Genomic DNA, 20660 nt, shown 5'->3' on the forward strand with positions numbered 1-20660 from the left:
GAACTTTTGACTTTTCCGGATATCAACATTGTTTTCTTCCAGGCTAAAAAAAAACACGAGCGGATGATGTTTGTTGACCGTTTAGTCGATAAAACGAATCTCAAGTGTACAAAACATTTACAGTAAAACATTTATAAGTTTTTACTACTGGCAATACAAGAACCTCGAACTTTTGACTTTCCTGATGTCAATCATATTCTACCAGGAAAAACACGTACGGATGATGTCTTGGTCATTGGCCCGAACATTTATCACTTACTATATATATAGTTAAAAAAGTTAAGTTTTGCAATACCACCTCACAGCCTTTCAGTCAACACCTTGTCGTGTAAGTAATAGTTTCTGAGATTGTAAGTTTATACATAATATTTTGATCATTTGTTAGAAAATATTTAGAAATTGTGATATTTGATTGCCGATTTTTCAAGTTTTTATGGGGTACAAATATAAACCTTATGGTTTTTATTTGTTACAATAGGTTATTTATTTTATTTTATTTTATTTATTGTCTGTTTGAAAGGAATTGTTTATTTCGGAAATAAACAAAACATATTTTAGAAATACTTGTTGCTGAATCTAATTCACTCAGTATATAATAAGCCATATCAAGTTTAAGTTTTGTTCTTTTGTGGAACACAAAATTGATTTTTTCACCGCATTTTAATTTAAACAGTATTCTGTGTTTTAAAGTGGCAAACATTTAAAGTTTCACCACTTTTCTGAATTTTTGAAGAAACCAGTTTCTTATATTTTTTATAAAAAACAACATTGGTAAGTTATTTTCTATAAGTATGGCCTACAATGTTGTGCTGCTTCTTGTTCCTTTAGGATCAGATCATCGTTATTATCAGCACATGTTTCTTGTCTTTGTAATTCTGTCAACAATTATTCTACCCTTCAATTACGCATTTGCAATTCGTCTAAGGAAGGTGGGATGGCGTATTTTTTTTATTATACATTTGTCTAAAATGTTTTCCTTCACAATCTTAAATAGAAATTAAAAAAAAAGAGATCCTGGTTTGGGTTTTTTATAATCCATCGAGATTGATTACCCTCTGAATAAAATTTGCCCTTTTTGGAGTGAAGGAATGAACACAAATTATATTCATTTTAATAGGTTGTGTCAAATAGTTAATTTATCAAAAGATAACTACAATGTTTGTCGACATCTATATATCTATTTCACCTCTTACACAATTTTAGGAATATGACAGGTTATAAGACACTGAGTTAAGATCCTATATAATTGATATTAGAAAAGTGGGCGTGTTTTGTTTTAATATTTGGTTATTAGGAGTATTGCATTCTTTAATAAAAACAACAATTACCAAAATAGCACTAAAATAGCAAATGGAAATAAATCCAAACACCGCGTTAAAGCTAACAAGTGGTTATTATAAAAAAGAAGATGTGGTATGATTGCCAATGAGACAACTATCCACAAGAGACTAAAATGACCCAGACATTAACAGCTATAGGTCACCGTACGGCCTTCAACAATGAGCAAAGCCCATACCGCATAGTCATCTATAAAAGGCCCCGATATGATAATGTAAAACAATTCAAACTAGAAAACTAACGGCCTTGTTTGTATAAAAAAAATGAACGAAAAACAAATATGTAACACATAAACAAACGACAACCACTGAATTACAGGCTCCTGACTTGGGACAGGTTATTGTTAACATTTTTTTTTAGGTAAATATCAATGGTAATAGGTTTTATTATATTGAAGACTTGATTACTTTAATAGGCCACTGTCTAAATGCTACATGTCGATATTCGATAAGATAATAATCCCGAAGAGAAGAGCATTTCCAATAAGTGAACATATGGTATATTGGTCGCTTTGCATTGATTTTACACAAAAGGTGGTACGAAAGCTCCCGCATTACGATATAATGCCAAAGGAAATATATTTTAGGAGAAGTAATAGCACAATTACCCTATGATGTTATTCCAAAAAGAATAACGATTGTATTAATCAGACAAATCTCAAATCAATAAAAATCGTTCAGAAAACATATATTCCTATAAATTCTAAATTCTAAAATAGAAGTGAATTGGCTGGTTCAAATCGGAAATATATTTAAACTGTTTATTCAAGTGAATTAATCCAATTAAAATATGTGTATTCAGTTTTAAAACTTGTCTCGCACCATTGCAATACATTCCCTTTAAAAATGGAAGATATAAGCGAAACAAATATTGTTTGAGTATTCCTTAAAAATGAAATAAACCCGTGTAAACCAAGAACCTTTCTTGATTCCCTCTGAGGCTTCGATTTTCACCGGTGATTCATATCTTAATAAAACTTTATACTATCGTCACTCTAATTTTTAACAATGTTTGCATGAGCAATGTGATTAATGTTTCCTTCTTAATTTTTCGGGGAAACGTGCTTTTGAACGACCCTAGAATGAAACTTTCAAAGAAATAAACAGACATACATGACGGAAGGTTTCAACTTTCATCATAATGACTTGTAACAATGGTCGTGCAATTTTGACTAAGTTTTTATCCTTATTTTGCGGAAAGACCTCCTTTTGAAACATCATATGAAAAAACAAAAGTAAACGGAAAGGGGTTCATACAAAATTATTAACGTAATTCTAAACAAATTTTTCTAATTTACAGGACAATGGTGATTCCGTATGTGATTGTTGTGCTATGTCTTGTGTCGCCATCAACTCAATTCACTGGATTAGGAAATACCCAAGTATTTGATGATGCAGAAAGGGCCTCTATAATTCAAACTGGAGAAAGTTTTCCTGCCCAGGTTTCTGTAGTAGAAAGTCCCGATATAGGAGATGGAGGGGGTGGTGGATTTGGGGGTATTCTTATGATGGGACGTAAGTATTGTTCTTAATTTAAAGTATTCTGACTTGCATTAGATATAAATAGTATTTCGGAATTTTCAAGTCCCCGTCACCGATTTTATCATCCAAACGAGAAGAATTATATATTTGATAGGTAAAAACTCCCTTAAGAGGGTCATACATTTTAATAATCAATGAAGAACTGAAGGAAATAGTAATTGTATCTGTGCGTTATGTATGTTATGTTCATGTTTTTGAAATCTTTAAAACTTTTGTCAATGCAACAAATTTTACATCAAAAGTGATATTTTTCAAACTGTTATCTGACCAGAAGCTTCACAGCATTTGCCATCTGTTAATTTATTTAGAAATCCGATCTGTCATTCTGTTCATGTTTTGAGTGTTAAAATTCAATATTTTGAGGAAATTACTTCATGTTTGTTAAGAGATGCGTAAATTACCAAGATAAAAATTATCAGAATAGAAAATAAAGAAAGAAGTTGTCTATACACTGTACACATCGATTTAAAATAAATTTGAATACAAAATGTTCCAAAAAATCCTCGTGTAAGAGATCCAAAAAGACAATATGACTCACAGCAACCAATTAAAACCACTGACAAGAAGGCTCTTGACTTAGGACAGGCATATGACGAATATATTGCGGGGTTGAATACGGTTGTGAGATCTCTATCTTCCTTTATTTATAACAGGGATTAGCTTAAACATATGTTAATGTTCAGAAGTATAGAATATTTATATGACGTTTTCGACTCAGTGACGTATTCTCCATTTGTGATAGTGGTGAAACGGCAACATAATACTACACTTTCAAATTTGGTTGCAAAATCATTTTACTCGTCAGATTGGCATAATGCACAAATCACAATTTACTTAAAGACAAAAGAACAAAAGTAACGATGTGAGAGTCTGTTTTTATACATGAATTGTCTAGTGCTCAACTCGACTAGTTGAAGATGATTCGTTTATTATGACGCAAAAGATATCTTTTTTATTTTTATTTCAGTTCCACTATTACTCCTATTGGCGCTTCTCGGTGGTGGTACCGCTCTCACAACTACACCTGCTCCAGGAAGTGTTGCGGGCAGTGGATGTCCAGTTTGTTCCACGACAGTACAGACAACATGTCCAACAACAACAACAGGTATGTACCAAAAGTTAAGTAATTTTAGTATTTTTCTTTTTGCGATTTCAGTTCCTTAGGATTTTGGCCTTTATTCTAAAACGCGAAAACCATAAGAATTAGTTATCAACGTGTTTTAAAATTATTGAAATCAAGGAATAACCTTAATTGATGATATTTACAGGGAGTGAGAACAACAATGTCCCATAATCCTTTAGATTTTGACATCATGCATAGGACATTTTGAACTTTGATAATTAATTAAGCTTTCGCTATACTGTGATGTTTCATTTAGTTTTTTGGAATATTTCATATATTATGTTTATGAATTCACTATATTGAAACGATTCAACATATAGCATATTAAATTAGGGCGGGAGATAGCGTAAAGAGCTTTTTAGCTTATGTGATTATCTTTCGGACCCTTATTCTTTATATAAAAAAGAAGATGTGGTATGATTGCCAATGAGACAACTATCCACAAAAGACCAAAATGACACAGACATTATATTCAGTTTTAAACCATATTTCATCTGTGTAAAAACATACTTCTATCTATTTTATAATCAAAATATGTTTTTTAACTTAGTACAATGCAGCCCAACAGCAGCATGTCCAACAGGTTTCGTGGCTGTTGTCAATGGTGATGCAAATAAATGTTACCTAGCATCATCAACTACTGTGACAAATTTCGGCGCTGCAAGTGTAAGTTCTTTTTTTTTTTTAACTTTATACACGTGAGTTATGTCATGCTTGTTACAAATGTAATAGACTGAGGCTATATTTGTATGTGGCTTTTATATTCAAGGGCCTGAGATGCAGTGGCTTTCATTTGCTATCTTTATATCAAACTTGGTTTTCCTTTCATTTTTATATATAGGTATAAGAAGATTTGGTATAAGTGCCAATGAGACAACTCTCCATCCAAGTCACAATTTGTAAAACTAAACCGTTATAGGTCAAAATACGGTCTTCAGCACCGTAGCTCACACCGAACAGTAATCTATAAAGTGCCCCAAATGACTAGTGTTAAACAATTGAAATGAGAAAACCGACTGTCTAATATATATATAAAAAAAAACGAGAATCAAGAAACATTTATAAAAAAATAACAAACGACAATTACTGTGAATAGATAAGACCGTTTGTCTTGACATTTGAATTTTTTAGCTTTTTTAATTTCAGTCTTTTTAATGCTTGCTATTCGATTTATGTTTTGCTCATTGTTATATGCCGTATGATAAGGTCTAGTTGTTACTTTCACCTTGTATGGCAAGGTGTATTCCATAATATTTCAGTATTTCCATCTGGCTTGCTGTATTCATGTATATTTTTTCAATAGTATTGATCGTTCTGAAACGAGATACGATATATGCTTTCAGGCAGCGTGTGCTACTGTGGGAGGACAATTGTTTGAGCCTAGGTCGACAGGAGAACTTGATGCAGTACGAACTTCTCTTATAGCCGGTAGGTGTATCTAAAAAAAATGGTTAAATTTGTAAGATATAATTACTTTGTAGATCATGCATACATAAGTCACTATTTCTTTGCATGAACTGTTCAAATAAATCAACCACTAGTCTTAGGCAATTTTCCACCTTTTTGCAAATATATGATATGAAATAGTTAACATGTATATAGGTTTTTCAAGTCCGATAAGGCCACATGTCAATTGATGTACATTAGGGTTTCTACAGATTATTATCGGAAAATATCAGCCGCGAGCCACATTGTAAACCTATTTGACGAGTGAGCGGAGTGATTTTACGGTATCTATACGAAAAAATCCGACTATCTGTTAATTGTTCTATAACTGGTCTTTTTACACTTCCCAAACCAGTCTTACGCTTGACGAACGCAAGCTTGATAACATCTCCTCACACATTGTGACGTCACTGATGAGACATTGTTACGTCGCTGATAACGCCTGTTCTCATTTCAAAGCCGTAATACGTGAATAACGGAGCGACTGAGCACGGTGACAAAGACGTAGAGAATGACGATAAAAGATAGATATAGGACTTAACGTCACGCTCTTCTAAGCAACAGTGATATTTTTCATAACGATGTAAAGAAATGTTGTATCCCTAGATTGTACAGTCTGCTTCTGTATGCAATAGGGATGACTTGGGTTGTTTCACCTCATTCAAAATATAATTGTCAAAACGTATATATATATATGCCTGTTCATAAAACTATTGAATATATTTTTTCAGCAACTAGTACGGCATCATACTTCATTGGATATTCCAGCATTAACAATATTGCACAAGGCCCAGTAGGGTTTTACACAGGTGCAGGACTTCCAGCTAATTCTGCTGCAACTGCTCCAGCTTGTAAGTTTTATATGTGTTGCACATCTGCATGCACTTGTATAATGCCTTAGGAATTTTGGATTAAATGAACTATTCAGACAACAGTATTTAAGCAAAACCGGTTAGATGCGAACTCTTAATTGTCCTATACTGTACTCCCTTAAACAATGAGCTTAACCAATACCGCATAGTCAGCTATAAAATTCCCCAAATTGCCACATGTAAAAAAATTCAAACGAGAAAATATGTGTTGCAAATCTGCATGCTCTTAGACATTTTGGATTATTATAACTCTCCCGACAACGGAAGCGCCTATGTTCATTGCATATGTTTGCTTAAACTTATTATATGCTTCTAAAAAAGCTCACTTAACATTTATTTCTTGTATGGAAAAAAACACACACTTCAAGTATGAAGCATTTTAGTTTATTGTTGTTGTAATAATAAAAAAAAACTTTTGTAGGGAAATTTGCTCTGTATTTAACTACAATGAAAGTATAAATAGTTATAGATTACAAATATGTAACACAATAACAAACGACCTATTCCAAACGCAATACCAAATTTGAAGATCAATGTCAGTGCTTCAACTCAATATCGATGTTTTGGTCTTAGATCTTAAGATACCAATGCATATACATATTAATGCGATGTTTTGAGTCACGTGTTAATTTGCATTGCGGGTAATGCATGAATAGCAGATCATAGCAGGAGACAATAACCTGTCGACGCACCATATGTCGCTCCTTTCCGAGTTCATGCAATTACCTCAATATTTGTTGTTACATGTATTAACCTTAATCTGCCTCATACTAAGCAATAAATATTGAATTTCAATAAAAAAGTAAAATCAAAAAAAATACTGAACTCTAAGGAAAATTCAAAGCGGAAAGTTCCTAATCAAATGACCAAACCAAAAGCCCAAACAAATCAAACAACAGACATATTCCTGACTTTGAACAGGCATTTTCTTATGTAGAAAAAAAAGTGAATTGAACCTGGTTTTATAGCTAGCTAAACCTCTCAATTGTATGACAGTCGTATCAAGTTCCATTATATTAACAAAGATGCGTGAACAAAACAAACAGACATAATAGGTAAAAGTTTGTAATATACAACAGTCAACATTGTTTTATAATCTTTATCACTAAAAATACTGAATGTTGCAGTTACTCCTACGGCTGCTAATTGTGTTACTGTTCAAAGAACTGGAGGTTATCAAGGCGGACTTTGTACTACTAATGCAGGATCAAATGTACTCTGTGAAGCGAGATTGGTAAGTAAATAGATATAGGAAGACTTGGAAGTTATCAAGGCGTAGGTTGTACTACTGCTGTAGCAGCTAATTTACTCTGTGAAGCGAGATTGGTAAGTAAATAGATATAGGAAGATGTGGTGTGAGTGCCAATGAGACAACTCTCCATCCAAATAACAAATCCTTGAAATATACTCCAGTATTATAAGCTGAAACAGAAGAGAAAGTAATACTTAATTTAATTGCGTTTACAATGTATATGGCATTTTATTAAAAGATTAAAGATCGAATGACTGTAGTTTCATAGTTTGTTTCTGAAGTAAGAGAAGAAAGTTCATGGGTGTGCCCCAAATCTTGACAATTGTTATAACGAGTTATATTTCAGTCGATTTTTTAGTAATTATCTTGGTGTATAGAGTAATAACTTCCATTTACCAAGAATAAGCTTCATTTGAAGTTTCAGAATCAAATTCATTCTTAATATTTTTAAAATTGTATACAAAAGCGTCGTGATTGGTTATAAATATCCTAAACAATTGAAATTCAACCAATGACGTGACGTTATTTTCATTTTGGGTATGATCAATTGAATTATTCATCATCCATTTGATTCTGATATGGCCTTTCACGAAACCGGAACCGGAATAGTTTACCTTTAGATCATTTATTCAAGAGTACATATTTTTCTAATAGTGTTAATTCAAATTAATTTAGATTTTTTATTTTTTTTTGTTTTATATTTTCAGGATCAGGCCAACTGTGTGTGTCCCTAGTCCGTCAGAGAAACTTTTTTATTTCAATAAATCATCTTGTACCTTTTTTCTAATGTTTTTAAGCATCTCTACGTATTACAAAGTCTATCATTGAAATCAATAGGCATCAGTATCGACAATTTTAATTTTGATATTTTAAAACAAAATCTGAAACTTTGACTATGTCATTTGCATTGTTAAAATATCGCCGAACGTCAACATTTGTACTATAGATAACACAATAGATACAAAAAACTGTTTGCATGCATTAATAGATTGGTATTTTTATCAACACCATTTAATGAAGCCTTGAACGTGTATTTGCTGAAAGCTTTCGGAACTGTGAGTTGTCAATGCTCTTTAACTTCGTACTTCATTTTGCCTTTTTAACTTTTTGATTCGAGCATCATGTACCCACCTTTTGTAGACCAATAGCGCGTCTGGCGTAAAGTATGTTAAGCCTATTATCTTTGATGGGTTTATTTGCATCTCATAATGCACCTGAACATTGAGAATACTTCCAAAAGCATATGAAATACACATGACGACTGTGTAAACGGTTTGCATTATTATTGGTTAAAGAAATTACTGTTGCATAATATGTATATGTGGTATGATAGTAAATGAGACAACAAACTACCAGTTACCAAAGGACGAAAATCGCAGCTCGGCCTTCCAACAGTGCTAAATACCTACAATGTATATTGCACATTAAACTATAAAAGACCTCGACAAAACGTAAAACAATGCAAAAGATCATTTTACATGAGTATTGCTTGAAATACTGAATAGTTTTCAAAGGTACCAGGCTTATAATTTGATCCGCCTGACGCGCGTTTCGGCTGCATAAGACTCAAAAGTGACGCTCAGATCAAAATAGTGTTAAAGCCAAACAAGTACAAATTTGAAGAGCATTGAGGACCCAAAATTCCAAGAAGCTGTGCCAACAACGGCTAAGGTAATCTATGCCGGGGATGAGAAAAATCCTTAGTATTACAAACAAATCATACTTTTGTAAACAGAAAATTTATCAAAATGACTATATAATTGATATTCATGTCAACACCGAAGTGCTGACTAGTGGGCTGGTGATACCCTCGGGGACGAAACGTCCACCAGCAGTGGTATCGAAACAGTGGTGTTACTAGTTATCAATGGTACCAGGCTAAATATTCAATACCCCAGACGCGCGTTTCGTTTTCATTAGCCTCATCAAAGAAGCTAAGATCAAAATAGTTTTAAAGCCAAACAAAACAACGTTGTACAGCATTGATGACACAAAATTCCAAAAAGTTGGGCCAGGTACCAGGCTTATAATTCAATACGTCAGAAGTGCGTTTCGTTTACATAAGAGTAAACCAGAGAAAGTATAGAGATAAACTAATCTGTCGTGGGTATAATAAGTGCCAATTTTACTCCAGCTTGAGTTAGATTTAATTTTAATAGATAAAATCCTCAGATGTACCAGAATTGAAATGTAGCACGATAGACGCTCGTTTCATCTACAAAAAGAAACATCAGTGTCGACGCTAGGTTAAAAAGAGTTTAAAAGGCCAAACATATTACGAAGTTAAAGTGCAAGTAGGACCAAAATTCCTAAAATAATGCCAATGAGCAAAATTCCTAAACGTTCTGGCAAATACAAATCAGGCCACTCCAATTTAATTTCTTGTTCTTCTGATTTTTGACTTTAAGACGTGGGGCTAGCGAGGATATTGAAATCTTAAAAAAAGATATTTAATTTGCGAATTTTCGAGGCGAACATTGAAAGTCAAGACAAGCGAATAATTTGTTTTTTGTATACATAAACTAATAGATTTTCACAATATTGAAGTAAACAAAATGGTATAAAACTTGATTTACCACTTGCACTTTAATTTATGAACTGCTGACGTGGGTTTTTTCCTGTTCACCAAGAAATACTTGAATAGTTATGTCAAGTTATCTCCATTGAACTGTCATAAATGTCTTTCCTTCTTCAGTGCACATGACTCTAACTAGCAACATGGCGGTTGTCTTGCAGACTTTCCAGAATACCTGTGTTCATTTCCAGCTTTTTGGGGTTAGAGCTGTTCGTTGATGTGTGAACTTTTTAGTTGTCGTGTTATATGTCGGTTGTCTGTGTCTCTGTTGATTTAGTGTTTTCATGTTTGTTCTTTGTCAATTTGTATATAAATAAGATATGATATGAGTGCCAATGAGACAATTCTCATATCCAAGTGATAATCAGGTTGGGTACAACTCCTCATTGTAATAACTATCCCTTTTATGAGAGGTACATTTCAAGTGATATAAAGTATTTTTGAAAGAAAAAAAAATTGTTCAAAAGTGCACATGTTTATATTATTTGAAGAACTTTTCCCCAAAGAACTAAACATCTGTCTGGTATTAGGAGCGGATCCAGCCATTTTAAAAAGGGGGTGTTCCTAACCCAGGACAAAGGGGGGGGGGTCCAATTACATGTCCCCATTCAAATGCATTGATCGTCCCAAAAAAGGGGACTCCAACCCCCGGAACCCCCCCCCCTCTGGATCCGCGCCTGGGTACCATATTGTCAACACATGTCCAAGATTTTTTTTTATATTCCTTGACATTAATGATGTTGTTAATATACATGTATATTCTTTATTATTAAAAATCAGTGGACCCCTCTTTTAGACAAGTTGTTTTAAATATGATGAATTACATCAACTTAAAACTTAGTACACATGTTCCCTATGATATGATCTTTCTAATTATAATTCCAAATTAAAGTTTTGACCTCAATTTCACGGTCCACTGAACATAGAAAATGATAGTGCGAGTGGGGCATCCGTGTACTATGGACACATTTTTATTTATGTTTCTTTTTCAACAGTTAAATGACCCTTTGTCTGAGGAACAGTCCCTCATTTAAGGAATACTTAGTAATTGATTTGGAGGGTTGTTCCTAACCTGATAATGTATTTCAAGTTTATGCAATTACAGGTCAAAGTACGACCTTCAACACAGGGCTTTGACCTAGACCATACAGCAAGCTATAAAGGGCATCAAAATGACTAGTGTAAAACAATTCAAACAGGAAAATCCAAGATATATACAAACGATGAAATACCTATGAACCACACCTACAAACGACAACTACAATGAACGGAACAACAGGATCAGGAACGGTGCATAAATGTGCAACGGGTATAGATAGTTTTGTTCCCCCAGCAAACAATATTGCAGTTGAAACCAACACTTCTCCTTTTGCGTATTTTTTCTTTCTAACATCTCAGCATGATTTTCCAGGGCAATGTAAGTAAGGGGAAGGGAACTAATTTAGTATGCTATATGCTGGGATCGCTATCTATATTTTTATTATTTACAAAAAGACGGGAAATAGACATGATTACTTTTCAAGATGCGTGAAGCGGGAACATCAGAAAAAAAATCTGTTATGTGCGGGCGGGTACGTCGACCAAGGATTTAAATTGTTGTGACATAATGTTATCTTTTCCTTGGGCTTTAGTAATGTGAAATATTTTTTTAACAGTTGTGTTATAATTATGACCATATCAGTGATAATTCAGGTCACTACCGAAGTGCTGACTTTTGTGCTGGTGATACCCTCGGGTATGAAATATCTGTTAGCCGTGGTATTGAATAAGTGGTTGCAAATACACTAATCATAGATACCAGGATTGCATTTGTAACCCTTTACGCGTGCTTCGTCTACAAAATTCTCATCAGTGACGCTAAAATATAAATTGTAAAAAACCAAACATTTACGAAGTTGAAGGGCACTGAGGGGTCAAAATTCCTATTGGCATAATGAGTAATACCTATATCGTATAGTAAGCTATTAGCATTTTATTTCTGCCACATATATATTTTAAATGCTTGAGATTGTGAACGATAGTAAAACATATCAATTAAAGATAATTAGAGTTAAACTTTGTCAATCTATTACTAATAATTTTGCAATTACCGACAATCAGCATTTTTTGAATAAACATTAATCGTGAAAAAGTGTACGTTGCTCATTTTTTTTTGTGTGTGTGTGTGTGGGGGGGGGGGGGGGTGGGCAGCTTAGTCTTGATAAGTTATTAATAGGTTAACAAGTTAATATACATTCACAACAACAAATTTAGACATGTGGTATCATTACTCAAGCTCGTTGTAGGCCTTAACAATGAGTTAAACATTTCTTGTAACTAACATTAATATTGTACTACGTTTAAATAAGATATACAAATTGAGCGACATCTTTTATGTTTATCTGGGATTATTAATATTCCGATGCGCTAATAAAACCAATAATTGAAACAAGCTCTTAGTTCCAATGTCTAGTATGCGCAACTTCATTTTGAAAAAAGGTTTCATTTGTGCAGATAGTAGCACTTGGCATACATCCATGTAAATTTGCATACGTTCGCAAGAAAGAGTTTGCGTTCGTAAAATTTAAGCATTTCCTCGTCGGAATAGATCTCATTGAAATTTTACCAGAAGGCTCAATACCAAAAAAAGAAAGGTGTAGATTGATGTTGGGGATTATGGTACCAACAGTTAAAGAATAAAGGGTCAATAACAGAAAAAACAAGCTTTTTTTATAGTTTCCGGAAAAAAACTTTCGTTTAAGTGTATGGATCTCTCTGGGTTTGTACCACAAGGTTCCATATAACAAAGGAAGCCGCCCAACACATTCAGGAGCTATTGGTCCAAAAAAGAGAAAAAAAAAACAGCATTGTTTTAAGTTTCCAGACAATAACTTGGGTTTTTTTTTTTAAGTTTTCCATTTTTATATTTATTACATTATTTAGGATTTAGATATATGTTACAGGCATTTTCTAAATTTAGGCATTTTGTAAAATGACTGAATTTTTAGGCATTTTCTAAAATGCCTAAAATTGACAGGCATTTTGTAAAATGCCTAAAAAAACCTAGTCACTTTGTAAAATGCCTGAAATTTTTAATGAAAATTTCACAAAATGCCTGACCTGTTTCAGGCAAATTGTGTAAATATGCAATACATGAATTAGATGATAAAAATATATTGTAAAGCTACAAAAAAGTGTTGATTAAAATAAATTTAAGATTATTCTTTAAAAATGTAGCCTGCAGCTTAAGTTTTTATGTTTTACTAGTTTTAGTGTCTATAATTAGAATCTCCATGGAGCAACAACTTTAAGTAAGTACTCACTCTGTATTTCATTAATGATCTTCTTTTCATCATGGCAGAAGGGTATGTTGTTCTTACACCAGAACAAAGATTTACAAACCAATTAATTGAAAACTCTGATTCTAATCAGAAAAGTATTATATGGAACAGAGAATAATATGAAACTATTTTGAACAAAATTAAGAATGGATTAAAAGGACATTCTTCGGATTATTATCATATGCAAAGGTAGGTGCATTTCTTCTGTTGAGCTATAACTTAAAAAAGTAAAAAAAGTACATGATCACATATGAAAACTTCTAATAACATTAATTATAAATAAGAAGATGTGGTATGATTGCCAATGAGACAACTCTCATTAGATTGCCTCATAGGCCTATTGAATATGAATGAAATATTTGCCACTGGAAATTTAGCCTGCACCAATTCATTGACAAAACATCAAAATATTGAGACTTTTTGTTTTTCTTTCTTTTTTTCTGCTACTAAATTATTCTTTTATGCTAATTGTATAAGGCCACTATTGAAAAGTAACAAATTAACAAATTTATATACTTTGAAATTGCAGATTTGATGTGTTACACTATGGTGATGTAGACAAATTGATTAAAAAGCGACAGTCATTGACAGATCCTATCCCATATTATGCATATGCAGAGGAAATATACAGCATTATAATGAATGCACATTTGAACACTGGACATGGTGGAAGAGATAAAATGGAGACCCGCGTAACCTTATGGCTGTTGTTACTGGAAAGGAAGCGCATGGTTATAAACTTGGAATTAAAGATGGAATACTACGTGGACTTTACACCAGGAATCAGTTTGAACTATCTGACAGTAACTTTATTGCTATTCAATGTGTAAATTATGATAATGAAATATCCTTTAGAAAAGCTGTCAGTAAAGTTTCTTTGTGTGATGGTCAAGGTTACACAAAATGTGGCTGTAGTGCTAGTGGTAAGACTAAATGTAACACTAAACGTTGTCTTTGCAAAAAGTCAGGACAAATGTGTAACAGTCCCTGTCATCCAAACATTACATGTAGGAACAAATAATTGTCATCTTCAGTGTTAATGTAAATGATTTAATTACAATTATAAAACTTTTACTGTTTAAATTTCATGCAATATTTAATGACAGAATAAAATTATCTATTTGATATTTCTAATCGTTAAATTTTGAGTACATTCAATTCAGTTTTAGTCTTTTAGGCATTTTGTAAAATGCCTTACAATTTTTTCAGGCATTTTATAAAATGCCTGAAAAAAATAGTCAATTTGTAAAATGCCTAAACCATCCAGGCATTTTAGAAAATGCCTAAAAATTTCAGTCATTTTACAAAATGCCTAAATTTAGAAAATGCCTGTAACATATACAACAAACAGGATTTGTAAATTATTATATATAACAGATTAACTTAGTATTGTGCAACAGCACAGTACTGTGCAACAACACAGTATTGCGCAGTAGCAATAAATCTTTAATTGCAGTTTTGTACAATAGCTCAGTATTGCACAATAACATATAATTGCGCAATAGCACAATATTGCGCAAAAGCAAGAAAAGTTTAATTACACCATATCCCGAAATAGCAAGAAATCAAAAACTATATCATTGCAGCTAAATGATATGCTGAATCGTATTGTACATTTAGATTTTTGATTTTGGACTCTGTTTTCAAATTAGTCCACATAAAGGTTTGAAGGGTCCAAAATAAAATTTGTTTAATTTTAACTGAAACCAAATGTTTGTGTTTTTTATATGCTGAATCTAACCACGTTGTTATAGTTTTTATATCAGGCCAAACTAGGTTAATTCAATGTTTCATTTTAAATTCTTAAGATCTTTGAAAACATTTATTTTGTGTCAAAAACCTATATCACAATCCAAATTAAAACAGTATAAAGCTGGAATATTTGTCCGAACTTGCTCCAACTATAAGAGGAAAACAACGAAACAACAGAATACTGAAGTGCAGCAAATGCTACTTCATCATAAATTTCTGAAAATGAACTCCATCTCAAAAATCCAAACATAACAGCACGCGGTTGTGATAACTACATGATTACTTCTGAATAAATGACTATTCATTAGTTTAATTTTCATGAAGAGTAAGTGATGTATAAGACTGGTTCCCGGTCGAAATGTTCTGTATTTTACACATATATAAATAAAGACTGGTTCCCGATCGCAATATTCAGTTTGTTATACATACATGAATAAAGACTGGTTTCCGATTGCAATATCACTGTGCTTAAACGGCTGTGGGTAACCTAAGTTACCCACAGCCCAAGATGGAGACGCCTTGCGTCGGTTAGGGACTTCTCTTCTTTTGAATAACAATACCATGGATGTATCAATTAAACCACTGAATTAAAAAGTTGTATTAATCGTTTAGGGAAACCCATAAACTTAACAGGTGATTAAATTCTACAAAATAAACGATCACAGCACGATTTGAAAAAACGCTTAGGCTGTCCGTAACTTAAAAACAACTTGTCCGTAATTTTTTTCATTATACCAATAGGAATGTCCGTAACTTTCAAAGAATCGACATACGTGGATGCAATGTTTAACTTATGATAGAGATTGCATCGAATACATAATCAGAAATGAAGTAGATCTCTAGTATGATGTAATTGATTTGAATAAGAATGGAAGACAAAATTGGGAATAATATGATCCAGTTCGGAGGGTGGTTTCCTACCAGTGCAGATAATCTGTTGAAACATTATTGTTGATTTTTATTTTTAAACAAGTATACTACACAAGTATTTTTTACACATGCACGTGGCGTGTATGCACTAACTGATTTTCTGCCAGCAATGACAAGAGTAGGTCATGCGTAAATCAGGGATTTTTTTATTTTTTTTTGGGGGGGGGGCAAAATTGTCCAATCCCATGACAATTATCAAAGGTTCAGCCAAAAACGATTATATTCAATAAAAGACATTCTTTTCCATTGATTTAAAAAAAACTCACTTAATTCTAAGTCAAATGCCATTACGATTTGATTAGAATTTATAGTGGCCTGTTGCATTCGATGTTCGAACTTTATAGATTTGCAGTAAATGAGAAAACTTGAAGAAAGGACATTTTGCAAAAATATATAAAACATAGTTTTACAGCTAGCTGCATATTTCACTTTTATGCAAGTTGCATTAAATTTCATTAAATTGCACTAAACTAAAAGACACAAAAGTTAAAATTCAGTGACACAAAAGGAATAGAGCAATCAACATAGTGTAACAATTAGAAATAGCATATGAAAATATAAATAACTAAGACAACAGGGTAATTTAATAGTTTAACAATCCCTGATAACATACAAAGAGAAATAAAATAAAAACATACTAGGAAACGTATTAAAAAAAAACGTAACACTATAACTTACTGGTGGGATGTATAAATACCGAGCCGCGTCAAAGAGTATTCATCAGAATACACATAAAAAGAAACAGAGGTCGGAAAATAAACCGCAAACAGATAATTAAATTAAAAAAATTAAAGAGTATGAGAAAGCCATGGTGCGAATCAAAAACGTCGATAAGACGCACATCAGTTAATAAAAGTTCATACCATAACCAGGATCGAGTACCACAAACCCCCGCCTGACATAAAACTTCTTTTAGCCTTACGCTTTAGTGAACTCTATATTAACAAATTTATTGTAATTGTTAGTTATTTCTTTATTTGATAATCCTATAAATATAAACATTCTGCATGAAAAACGTCGCAAAAGGTACAATTTGTATGAATAAAATATCAACGAGTTTAGAGTCCGTCATCTTGAGTTACCCACAGCCGTTTAAGCACAGTGAATATTCTGTATTTTACACATATACCAATAAAGACTGGTTCCCGATCGCAAAATTCAGTTTGTTATACATATTTAAATAAAGACCGGTTCCCGATCACAATATACAGTATGTTACACATATACCATTATGTACCTCGTGACAGTGTATTACTATCAGCTAAAACCTGGAACGTAGTACCGGGAACCAGGATAGTAATGTAGTATATCGATCAATATGTTAACATCAAATAGCAAGTTGTACATATTGACCTAATGTTCCTGGTTCATACGTTAACATAAAGTTTATCTGATAAAACCAAAATCCGTGTTTTACATACTACTGAATGCATTTGCCGACTGTTTTTTTATGCTTTAAACCCATTTAACTTGAAAACGAGTACATGGACCTTACTTTTGTAAAATTACATTAGGTTTGATAACGGATGAAGATTATTTGTACAAATTTTAATGAAAAATTCAGCATTTTTTTTTTAATTTGATAAATTTACCGCTAAAAAATACTTTTTTTTTCCTAAAATTAAACTTTGTTAAAAAACAATTATTTCCAAAGAATAATGGTACATGTAAAGTGTAAATCTTTTAAAGAGTATTTTAAAAATGGTTTTACAAAAATCAAAAAAATTTACAAAAAGAACCAAAAATTATGAGTAAATGTCTACAATATCGACCCTATTGAAATGCTGTTTATTGAATGACAAACTCGGAGGTTGGGATCACAGTTTGAATATTGGTGGTCAAATTTAAATTAAAATATTTACTAAAGAAGATTAACAAATAGAATTCGATCCACGCCAGTAAATTCCTAAAAGTACCAGAAAAACGAAAAGCAAGAATTAAGTGGTTTTACCGGTGTTATAAACCGATAGATTTTCTACGCACACGTAGTTTTTATATGTAGTAACAGGACGTTGTTTTATTTCTTTTTTTTATCCCAAAATACGATTTGTGAATTATAGTCATTTCGTAACCTAACCATTTCGATCTGGCCCTTATAATAACTAAATGAAGTTTCGACTCTTGAAAGTTTTTTGATAATAATGAAAATTTAGCTTGTACTTTCTTTCCAACTAATGTGTGTTAGTTCTTTTCAAGTTGACAAATATTGTTGATTTTCCTTAAATTATAAGTTTTAAGAAAATAATAAAACTTTACAACTTTACTTTTCAAATATTTTCTAATCGAGTATCACTGAATATACAAAAACATTCCTAAGAATGATGCACAAATACTTGAATTGTATCATATTTGTCATTTCGGGTCTTTAATGGATTTTGATTTTTGTTAAAGGCTATACTGTGACCTATTGTTGTTAAAATAGGGGCGAAAGATATCTTATTGACATTCAAACTCATAATTCTAAAATAAACTGACAACGCAATGTAAAAAAAGCAAAAGGCAAACAGACAAACAGACAAACAATAGTACACAAAGCACAACATATATAAAACTTAACAATACGAACACCACCAAATAAAGGCAACAGTAGTATACCGGTGTTCAAAACTCATTAATCCATGGATAAAATCAAAATCGGGGTAACAAACTAAAACTGAGGGAAACGCATTAAATATAAGAGGAGAACAACGACACAACATTAAAATGTAACACACACACACACACACACAGAAACGGACTAAGCACTAGACAAATTCCTATGAGAATAACAAATATAACATCAAAACCAAATACATGAATTTAGGATAGATAAGCACCGTGACACGTCTTATAGTAATATGAATTCACACTCAAAAATAAAAGAAAACAAACGACACAACGGAAACACAACGTTAAAATGTAACACACACAGAAACGAACCAAAATTGGGGGTGATATCACGTTGTCCAGGAGGGTATGAAGAACCTGCTCCAGATGTGTCATCCGTCGTGTTGTTCAAGTTAGTATAGTAATAACCCGGTTATAAGTCTTATCCTTATCTAGTAGGTCACATTCATGAATAGGGAAAGGGATTTTAGTTGCGACATAAAGAACATATCCGCTATCATCTGAGAAATGGATATTTCATAACGGTTAACCAACTCGTGATGTCGTCCGTAAAAAATACTAGGGGGAAATGTTAACTTCACCACTTGGAACTGTTGGTTTAGTAACTTCATTGTGAGTAGCAACCTCTATCAATGAAATCATAATACGAAATACAAGCCGAGGATAACCGTATCAATTTGGAGATATATACTCCGTTAGCAGGCGCTTATTAAATATTGGGAAGCTTAAATCATCTCTTTTGTCTTAAAGTTTTTTTCAACTGACCTTCGTTGTCAATTTCTAAAAGGTCAAGATATGAAGCACTCTTAACTGTATATGTTGTACATAAAAATGGAAAGTTCACAATTAGGAAGCTGAAATAATCTCCTTTGTCGTAAAATTTTGTATTCAATCGACATATTAACTTCTATGTCATTTGGAGACTAGTGGTGAGTTGTATCATTTGCAATTATTATACATGTATTTACCTTTATATTATGTAAATGAAAGTTATCAACAACGAATGTCTCGGTTTGAAAGTCATACAAAATGGCCACAACATAAAAGATACAAATGCAGAGAAGGAAAAATAACAAGGAAACAATATATTGTTATGCCTTAATGACAGATTGACAATTTGTAGTTGATGTCTATTGTGTATATAGTACAAAGATTGATGTTGGGTGATATTTTAAAAAACAATTAAAAAAAACAAAAATACCGACTTCTAAGGAAATACAAAACGTGAAGACCCTTGTCAAATGGCAAAATCAAAAGCTCAAACACATTAAACGAATGGAAAGCAACTATCTTATTCCCGGCTTGATACAGGCGTTTCCTTATGTAGAAAATAGTGCTTTATACCTGATTTAACAGCAAGCTCAAACTCTTTTTTGAATGAAAGTCCAATAGAATTACATATTGGACAAAAAATGTGTGCAAAACAAATACATAATACGTAAAGATTCTGCGGATGACATTGTCATGGTTCTGTTTACAAAACTTTGAATTTTTCGAAAAACTAAGGATTTGTTTACGCCAGGAGTAGATTACCTTAGCCGTATTTGGCACAACTTTTTGGATCTTTGGGTCCTCAATGCTCTTCAACTTTGTATTTGTTTGGCTTTTTAACTGTTTTGATCTGAGCGTCACTGATGAATCTTATGTCGACGAAACGCGCGTCTGGCGTATAAAATTATAATCCTGATACTTTTGATAACTATTTACACCACTGGGTCGATGCCACTGCTGGTGGACGTTTCGTCCCCGAGGGTATCACCAGCCCAGTAGTCAGCACTTCGGTGTTGACAATAATATCAATTATGTGGTCATTTTTATAAATTTTCTGTTTACAAAACTTTGAATTTTTCGAAAAACTAAGGATTTTCTTACCCCAGGAGTAGATTACCTTAGCCGTATTTGGC

General features: G+C 32.6%; 1 protein-coding gene across 1 annotated transcript; it reads left to right on the forward strand.

The window, feature by feature from the left end:
• The first annotated feature begins 291 nt into the window (after positions 1–291).
• On the forward strand, positions 292–8352 carry LOC139501549 (spore coat protein SP65-like). The gene is made up of 8 exons (XM_071290664.1): positions 292–328; positions 2638–2852; positions 3847–3984; positions 4553–4668; positions 5346–5430; positions 6180–6299; positions 7448–7554; positions 8280–8352. The coding sequence occupies exons 2-8, from the start codon at positions 2642–2644 to the stop codon at positions 8304–8306; spliced, it is 804 nt and encodes a 267-aa protein (XP_071146765.1). The 5' UTR covers positions 292–328; positions 2638–2641; the 3' UTR covers positions 8307–8352.
• The last annotated feature ends 12308 nt before the right edge of the window (positions 8353–20660 follow it).

The sequence above is a fragment of the Mytilus edulis genome, chromosome 13 (genome assembly GCF_963676685.1).
Source record: "Mytilus edulis chromosome 13, xbMytEdul2.2, whole genome shotgun sequence".
Lineage (NCBI taxonomy): Eukaryota > Metazoa > Mollusca > Bivalvia > Mytilida > Mytilidae > Mytilus > Mytilus edulis.

Coding starts and splice junctions, on each gene's coding strand:
- LOC139501549 (XM_071290664.1), top strand. CDS start 2,642: ATGGTGATTCCGTATGTGATTGTTGTGCTATGTCTTGTGTCGCCATCA. Junction 4,669..5,345: donor CAAATTTCGGCGCTGCAAGT/GTAAGTTCTTTT, acceptor ATATGCTTTCAG/GCAGCGTGTGCTACTGTGGG. Junction 5,431..6,179: donor ACGAACTTCTCTTATAGCCG/GTAGGTGTATCT, acceptor ATATTTTTTCAG/CAACTAGTACGGCATCATAC.